At 48.2% G+C, this 8,694-nt stretch overlaps 2 protein-coding genes across 9 annotated transcripts in view; both read right to left on the bottom strand.

The window, feature by feature from the left end:
- Positions 1 to 8,666, bottom strand: part of DTX3 (deltex E3 ubiquitin ligase 3) — a 14,825-nt gene extending 6,159 nt beyond the window's left edge. For 2 of the 6 annotated variants that reach the window (XM_019657652.1, XM_019657653.1), the window contains exon 1: positions 7,500 to 8,666. The gene's annotated coding sequence lies outside the window, so the exon portion shown is untranslated. The remainder of the gene's footprint in view (positions 1 to 7,499) is intronic. The other 4 variants (XM_019657654.1, XM_019657655.1, XM_019657656.1 and 1 more) reach the window with 4 other exon arrangements.
- Positions 224 to 8,694, bottom strand: part of PIP4K2C (phosphatidylinositol-5-phosphate 4-kinase type 2 gamma) — a 20,001-nt gene continuing 11,530 nt past the window's right edge. The window contains exons 5-11 of one of the 3 annotated variants that reach the window (XM_019657649.1): positions 4,139 to 4,285; positions 3,908 to 3,946; positions 3,207 to 3,320; positions 2,575 to 2,842; positions 2,304 to 2,407; positions 2,013 to 2,106; positions 224 to 1,707 (exon numbers count right to left, since the gene is read on the bottom strand). In XM_019657649.1, the coding sequence (XP_019513194.1) occupies positions 2,026 to 2,106; positions 2,304 to 2,407; positions 2,575 to 2,842; positions 3,207 to 3,320; positions 3,908 to 3,946; positions 4,139 to 4,285 (753 nt within the window). In that variant the 3' untranslated portion in view covers positions 224 to 1,707; positions 2,013 to 2,025. Of the gene's footprint in view, positions 2,107 to 2,303; positions 2,408 to 2,574; positions 2,843 to 3,206; positions 3,321 to 3,907; positions 3,947 to 4,138; positions 4,286 to 8,694 lie in introns of all 3 variants that reach the window. The other 2 variants (XM_019657648.1, XM_019657651.1) reach the window with 2 other exon arrangements.

The raw sequence follows: 8,694 nt of genomic DNA on the forward strand, positions 1-8,694 counted from the left end.
CCCCCCTATAGCTGAACTGCCACAAAGTTGGAGAATAAGTTTTCATTCCCATGCACAATCCTCACAAACTTTTAAGTTTACAGCCATCCATCTGGAAACTCACACCCTTAGTTAGGGGGCTAATACCTTAAAGATCAGAATTCTTTACCTGGTCCCTGTACCCCTAAGCACAGGCTTCCTTAGAAAGGGGGGGGAGGGAAAAAGAGGCATTTCTGTGAAGGAATTTGGATTCAATAATTTAATTTCTATATAGTGACAGCAATGGGAGTACACAAGATCTTTTGTATTAATTAAAAGAAAAAAGATGAAAATCAGAAGCAACAAATGAAGACCATACTGCTCATGATATATCAGCCACATGGTCAGAAAACCCATTTCTAAAGAACAGTTGCTGGTGTCATGGAGTTTTATTGCATTCAACAGGGGAAAGAAGGTTGGAATGAAAAGAATCCATCAGGCTCCAGACAGAAAGGTATCATAGGGGCTCCAATCCTTAAGTGGGGACTCTTCTTGTTACTTTCTTTGGAGCACAAGGTGGAGCGCATGACTTCTTGTGAGACAAATCAGTTCAACCAGATACAGAGCAAAGAATCTTTGTATCCCCATAGGCCAGTTGCTGGTGCCCATCTTTGTGTTTAAAAAAAAAAATGTAGAAGCCTCAAGGGGTACGGAGGATAGCAAGAATGGCTGCTTTAGCCCCAAAGGCATTGGCGGGAGGGGAGGACGCTATCTGGGCTCATGATGGTCTTCTACATTCTGAGAATATCACGCACCAACTCGACTATCTTTGGAGGGGGGCCGGGTGATTGAGTTATGGCTCTGACTCCTCTCTGGGGGTGGAGAGTGAAGATGACACAGAAGGCCATCTGTCCCCTGGGAAACACAGTAGCAGTATAAGACGGGACAGAAGAGAACAGAATAATAAATCCAACTGGGAAAAGGGTTTGAGAATGGCTGAGGGAAGGAAGTATGCTAGGCACACACCTCCAGAGAAGGTTCCCGTAATTGAGACCTCCGTCCTCTTGAAACGGCCAGGGTTGACCCAGGTAGAAATAGTCCCTTCTCCTGGGAATAAAACCTCAGGGATGGCTAGCCATGAAGAAGGGAAATTTAACATGCAGAATCAACCTTATACCCCTGGCCCATCCTCCCAGCCTCCAGAACTGGCCACACCCCCACCGAAGGGTTCCAGTGCCAGGAGGGGTGTGAGATCCTGGGGAAGAGCAGCAAAAGTCAAACACCTTCCACCTAGGCTTGAACACTTTGGCCATCCATCTCTGGGCTCCTGTACCCACAAGTACAGGGGTGGAGGTGGAAGTGGGGTGAGGGAAAAGATTGGAGAATAGTCAATCCTTGACAGAGACCTTCTCCAGTTTCCTGCATAATCACAAGAGTCCTCTTAGGTCCCACCTGCATGAGGTGCCAGCCTGCTGACCACTCTCCACCCCACTAGTGTGTGTAAAACTGGCCATATCCCATCATATGTGTGCGTTCCTGCACCCATTATCTGTAGTCATGGAAGTCTTCCATCGCAGTGCCTACCAGAAGGAAGCATTCCATAGTGAGTTCTATAAAGTTATCAGCAAAATTCAGATACTCTTAGTTCATCCCACACAGCAAAGTGCATCCAGAGTAGTTGCTTGAGCCAGGTCCATCTGTCCAGTCATGTCCTGAAGATGGCAAACAACCCCCTTCCCCCAGCTCCTCCTATATTATAGAAACAACAGGACATTTTACAAAGATCAAGGCACTTGGGAGAGAGTCAACAGTTACACTCTAATGAAGCAAGCAGACTTCTTGAAGGAGAGGAAGGAAAACTGGACAAAGGGGAGAAAGGATGATGTATTTCTGAGGGCCACGAAAATCCTACTCAACAAAATGGAGTTATCTGGATGAAAGGAGCCTGTAGCCTGAACTTAGCAAAGAGGAAGAGAAGAAGTAGTAGCCAGAATATCCACAATTCCCCCAAGCCTCTCAGAACCCCACCACCTTGAACATAAAGTAGCAGTCACCATGGAGTGAGTCTCAGGCAAAGATGTTGGTAATAAAATCCAGGAATCGCTTAGCATACTGCTCAGGATGGACAGTAGATATCTCTGCCCCAGCCTGTGAGAAGAGATATGAAACATCGTGTCAGTTCACCCCATCACTCTTTCCCATTTCCCATCCTCCATTCCACTCCACATTATTTCCATACCCAACCCTGCATCCTTTTGCCCCGCCATTGCTCTAGCACAAGAGGTTCTCTTCCCAAAGAATAGTCAAGTCAAGACAGGAAAGGAAAGGCCCTGGGGAACCCTCACCCCGTGCTTGACAGTTTTGGCTGCATGAGCTGCTTTCTTCTTGGCATCATACTGTGTCAGGATATCAATGAGGCCCATGAAATACACCTCCTTCTGAGGGGCCCCTGGGGAGAGTAACCAGCAATGAAGAACAAGTACAGTCCCAATTTCCTCTCCCCAGGAACCAGTCAGATCTGTTCTGAAAAGCTAACTGGGCTCTCCACTCGCTACCCTGGTCTCCATCCCCCAAGGACCACCGTCCCCACCTCAAAATTTCCAGGATCTCTCTCACCCTCAGCACTCCGGATGGCGTAGACATCAATGAAGGATTCAAATTCTCCAGGTCCCAGGGGCCGATGGGAATGGATGTAGCCACCTATACCCTCAGGGGAGGTGCCATAGGAGCCCACCAGAGCTGGAGGTCCCGTCAGGCCACAGTCCCCATCCCCCTCTGACTCCTCCTCCCGCACAGGCCCCTCCTCCTCTGGTTCAGAGCCCCGAACAATGTCGTGGATGCCTAGCAGAAGGCTGTAGTCCATGATCTTCAGCTGCACGAGGAACTGAGACCCACCGACAAATCAGACACTCCAGGTCTCCCTCCCCATTCCCAGGTGCCACCCTTATACCCCCACCCTTGAATTTCTGAGGCCCTCCTGGGGAAAGGAAGTATAAAAATTGAGGGTTGGGAGTACACCATTGTCCTTGAGTACCAAAATGTCCTGGTTACCCTTTTTGTTCATTCCAGCCACCTCCTCCATGGGTAACCTCTAGGGGGTTTTCATGTCTTATACTCAACTCCCCGATATGCAGAGAACCCAAAGAATAAAGGGGAGGAGTTCCCTCATATTGTGAATGGAGAGACAACTGCCCCAAGGGAAGCAAAAAAAGGAAACAAAGCCATTTCCCACAGCACCCAATCATCACCTCCACATCTCTCTTTAGCTTGTCTAGAAATACTTTCTTCTCCTCTTCACCAATATAAACTTTCTGGTTCTTGTTAAGAAAGTCCATATCCTTAAGAGTGGGCAATTCTTTCACCTGAGAATAAGTAAAGGGACATCTTGGGAATCTATCCCTTCCCCCAAGGTCTTGGAGAACCCTGCTCTCTCTAGGGCTCTGTCTCTAACTCAGTGGGCTCTAAGAGAGAGCTCCTACAGCCCCTTTCTCATCTGACTCCACACTGGGATGCTGGCCCAGAGTCTGTTCTCACTTCCAGTGGCTTCCCCAGACTCACTCACTGCAGCTGTACCCCAAGTCACAGCTCACTACTTTCTGCTTATGGTTTTCATCGGGGCCTTCAATGCCAACTTTTCTTCTTCTTAAGCAAAAATAGCTGCTTGCCTAGAAGAGCCCAGAGTGGGAGGTGGAAGGTAAGCATTTTGCTTTTCAAGTCTGACATCCTCACGCATCCCCAAACCTTCCAAATGTAATAACCCATGCTAGTCACAAAGTAGCTGTTCCCACTGCCCCTTCCACACAGTCCCTGGATTGGTACAAGTTTACATCTTTCTTCTTGTCAGGGGTTTAAGATAAGAATAAATAGCTGGTAATCCCTGCCTCTTTATCCTAAGAAGATCCCTTTCATCTTTATCCCTCCCCTATCCCTCACCCTAAAATTACATCACCTTTTCCTTATCGGTGGCTTCCCGGGACACTAGAGAGCCCTGTTGAGAGAAATCCAAAGACCAAGTCAGCAGAAGTGGCTTAAAGAACAGTCAACATCTAGCGCCTAAGACAAGTACTCAAACCCATAGCCTTCTTTCCTTTAAAATGAATCATCCAGTGCCTTCCCGAGCCCTTTCCCACTCTCAGGCTATCAAGAGCCTCCCCCTCCACCCTAGCTATCCTCTCCTTACCTTGAGGTCATACTTCCTGTGCACAGGAAGACGGTGGCTAAACATGTTGCGCATCACAAGCATGTAGCTGTCTTCATTGTCCACGCTAACTCGGTACATCCCCAGGAACTGGGGCAGCAGCGTGTTGCCATGGCACTTCACAATGTACTGGGGCAGAAGGGAGGAAGGAATCGGGGGAGGCTGAGCAGCAGATACACAAACAGCCCAGGGATGGACATTCAAACACTACCACTCTTGAGTGGGCAGAAAACTTCAAGTAGAGAGACTACAAGAAGGTCAAAAATGGCGGGAGCTTTCTAAAGATGCCCTTGGTTATCCCTGCAGTTTCTGAATCCTCATCTCCTCTGATGAATTCATTTGCATACTGGCTCAATTTTAAAGTGCCTTCTCTCATTTCATAGTTATCATTCTTTGAGATGAGGAATGTAGGTGTTATTATCCTTATTTTAGACCCTCTTTATATGCAGATGGTCACAGAGCCAGGATTAGAAATTACATATGTTTATCAACGAACTGATTTTATCTAGACCAATGTTTCTTGGTGGGCTAGATTCCCCTAGTAAAAATGTTTGCATGATGGCCTATAATTTGGATTCTTACATAATTATTCCTCTTTCAATGCTACCATCTCTCTCTCCTTCAGTATTGCTGCCTATTTCTCTTCATAGCCAACCTGCTCAGAAAAGTAGTCAGCAATTAATCCACCTCCGATCTCTTATTCACACCTCAAACCAGTGAAATCAGATTTAGACCCTCATTTCTCCTCTGAAATCTCTCTAATCCTCCCTCCCCAAATCCCTCAGTTGCCAAATCCAATGAGTATCTAGTCATTGTCATATGTCAACTGAACACTTGATACTACTGACCAGTCTCCTCTCCTTAAAGCTCTCTTCACCCTCAGCTCTCATTAGACCACTCTTCTGATTCCCCTCCTCTCTGTCCTCAAACCCTGTATGGAATGAAGTAGGGCATAAATAATGAAAAGCATCCATTGACTCTTAAGTCTCCTTTAAGGGCTCTTTTCTCTAGTTGCTCCTTAAGGTTTTGTCCTCAACCTTCTTTTCATTTTACTCCACACTTCCCTTCAATAATCTTAACTATTTTTTTTCTTTTTCTTTTTTTAAAGAAATTTTATTGGGGAACAGTGTTTTTTTCCAGGACCCATCAGCTCCAGGTCAAGTAGCTGTCCTCAATATAGTTGTGGAGGGCACAGCTCCTTGGCCCATGTGGGAATTGAACCGGCAACGCTGGTGCTATGAGTCCTTACTCCAACCACCTGAGCCAACCAGCTGCCTCAAAAATCTTATCTATACTTATGGCTTTAATTACTACCTCTTCACCTATAACTCTCAAATCTAGACTCCTACTCTAATTGTCTTTCCTGATCTCCATTCCCCAACCACTTACTGGACATTGATATCAATATGAACTGCAGAAACCCCAAACTGAAAATGTCTAAACCAGAAATGTCTTCCTCCAAAAACCTGTTTCTTTTTCTGCTTCCCAACTGTTGGTGAATGGGCCCCCAGTTATCCCTAACCAAGAATTCAGAGGCACCTTTGCCTTAATTCCCACAATTCTCCTAGGTCTTCCTTTCCATCTCCATTGCTACTGCTCCTCCAGGCCCTGTCATTTCTCACCTAGACTATTACAAGTACCTTCTAACTGGTATCTCCACTCCCAATATCCCCTCATCCTCCAGTCCATTCTCTAAAATGCTGTCTCAGGGATATTTCTAAATAACATACATATCACTCCCTTGCAAATCATCTTCAGGATAAAGTCCAAACTCTTTGTGTTGCTTATAAAACCCTTCACAATCTGGCATCTGCCTAACTATTTTTCTGTGATACCATATCTCAGTCACATTGAATTTCTTGCAGTTCCCTAACACCAAGTTCTCTTATGCTTCTGTGCCTTTACAAGTGCACTTTTTCTTTGCCTAGGATGCTCTCTTCCACATTGTCCAATGGTTAGTCCCTACCAGCTTTTCAAGAATCAACTCCTATGATATTCCCTCTAAAAAACTCTCTTTGAGCTTCCCAAGTGTACCTCCTCCCCCTAGTGAGTTGGGATGCTCTTCCTCGGCACCCCCAGAACATTCTGTATCTACTTCTACTATTGCACACATTTTGCCATGTGCTAAGGCTAGCTTACTGGCTTCTGCCATTAGATCAAGAGATAGATCCTCAAGGGCCACGACCATTTCATTCATTTCTTTCTCCACTGCCTAACACAGGTCCTAGTAATAACAGACATTCAATTATTTATTGGATAAACCAAAGACGGTCTTTCATTTATTCCTTGCTCATTGATTTAAGTGAGATTTTTCTTCAGTAGAAAGACATTCAGGCAGTGTTTTTATCACCAAAATATTCCAGAAGCTCCCTGTACCAGGTTAATCTAATCAGANTAAGAGCCAAACCAGTCCCTTCTGCTGAAGTCTGTTTGGAATGCAAACTAAGTGGCAGCAGCCCCTGCAATAACAAAGTTCTCACTGTCACCTTTTAAACCCAGCACAGGAAGTGCAAGCCCCTCAGCAACCTAGTCTGCATTTAGGGAGGGGTGGGGCTCTGCTGGAGGAGTCTGATGTTTCCCCTGAGTCTGGCCACGTTCAGCACCTACACCACCTCCAAATGCAGCTCAAATAGAAAGAGGGGCCATGAGTATGACCTCAATTCCTTTACTGATCCCAAGGGGAGCGGCTCTCCGTTTGTCTCTATCATAGACCCCTCAAGGCCAGATGCACCTCGAGATTCAGAAAGTGAAACTGGAACCCTAGAGCCTCAGCTCATACTGTCTATCCAGGTAGAACACCCTCCACCCCTCATCAGAGGGAACCCAGGACCTAGGTGTCCTTAGCTCTAAGTCCTGCTGGCACAGAAAAGGGAGGCGGGGCCACAGTTTATGCTGGGTCTCTAGATTCCTCTGGGGCAACCCAGGCAGGACACGGGGACAGTCCCTCCCTCCAGGACTGGTGGGACTGGTGGAAGGGGCAGCAGGGAAGGGCAAGGGTCCCTGGGGGCATCCTCTGAGGCTGCTCCACCCCTCCCCCCACGACCTCCTGCAAGACCCGACCCGGAACCAACTCCCCACGTCTCCGTCTCGCGGAGCCCCTCGGAGCCCCACCACTGGGTGTGGGTGCATGTCGGCCCGATCGCAGTCCCCAAAACCCCCAAATGGAGGCCAAAGCTGGAGGATAACAGAAAGAGGATCCACCAGGCGTGGAATGGGTCCCCGGAGCCCCGCATGGAGGAAAGAGGCAGAGGAGGGGGCACAGGGGCAGCGGGAGAGCGCATGGGGGGGTGCAAGCGGGTCCGGGGGGGCGCGCGGTGGGTGTGGGGGCGCCGGGCTCACCTACCTCTCGTCAGCGCCGCCATTGCCGGTCACATGACTGAGGCTGTTGCTGGGATGACGGCCTGGGCCTTAGCAACAAGGGGGGGGAGACCCCTTGAAGGTGGGGGTGGCGTGCAAGGGGTGCAGACTGAGGGAAAGAGGAGGACTGTACCTCCTCCCCCTCCCAGGTGACAATGACCGTTTCCTTTGACCCCTTCTATCCAGAAGACCCTGCCCTTCCGCCCCAAAACAAAAATGGAGGCGCCCTCCCAGTCTTTGGAGGGAGGGAGTGGCGTCGTGGAACTCAGGGTAGGAGGTTAAATCCGTTAAGAGACGTTAAGAGACGCCACCTTTCTCGCTACCCATTCCCGGAGGAGCCCTCTCGCTTTTCTTTCCCAGCCAGCTGCTTGGCAGCTTCTAGCTAGTAAGGAGTGCCGGTCTAGGTAATAGATTGGGAGGAGGGGGCAATTTTTTTGTGATCCTTATGCTAGAAGGGCCATTGAGGAATAATATGGGATGAGGAGTCAGTGAAAAGAAAAGCATTGGATCTGAAAAATAAAACGCCAGGACTATTTCAATCCCCTCCCTCATCTCTTGCCTTTTCCTAGATTGTGACCCCCACAACCCGCTCCTAGATGGGTATTGGTAAGTGCCTCTCTGATTGTTTTCTTTCCACAACAGGGAAACTGAGGTTGGTGCAGAATGGGAAGTGAATGTTTTTCTTTTTAAGTGCCATGGGGGTGATGGGGGTGGTGTCAAGTCTATGGTTCAGATAGTTAAAAACTCTCAAAGGAAAAAAAAAAAAAAAGCTCTGCTCAGTTCTGCTTCCCACATCAGAGCAATCTCCGCCCCCAGTCCAACTCACTTCCCTGGGGCCACATCAAGCCAGGTTTTTCCACCAGCCAAGACTTCCTTGGCCAAGCAGTACTAGGTCTCCCAGACTGGCAACAACCTCTGCAATCCACTCCCTTTCTTCACTCCCCTTCTGAGCTGGAGGGTTGGTCACTTTTTTCTTCCCTTTCCCAGGACCCTGTTGTACTCTTCCTGCCTTCCAGGCAGAGGACATCTTTCCCAAGAAGCCTGGGGGAACACTGAATTCCTTCTCTTTTAGCTCCGGGCTGAGAGACTCACTGTCACCTTTACAGAGTTGGAGGTGTGCCCAAGCCCAGAACCAGGGGGAAGAGAGAAGGTCACATCATCTCAGTTCTCCCTGGCCCCCC

The sequence above is a fragment of the Hipposideros armiger genome, unplaced genomic scaffold, assembly GCF_001890085.2.
Source record: "Hipposideros armiger isolate ML-2016 unplaced genomic scaffold, ASM189008v1 scaffold_277, whole genome shotgun sequence".
Classification (NCBI taxonomy): domain Eukaryota; kingdom Metazoa; phylum Chordata; class Mammalia; order Chiroptera; family Hipposideridae; genus Hipposideros; species Hipposideros armiger.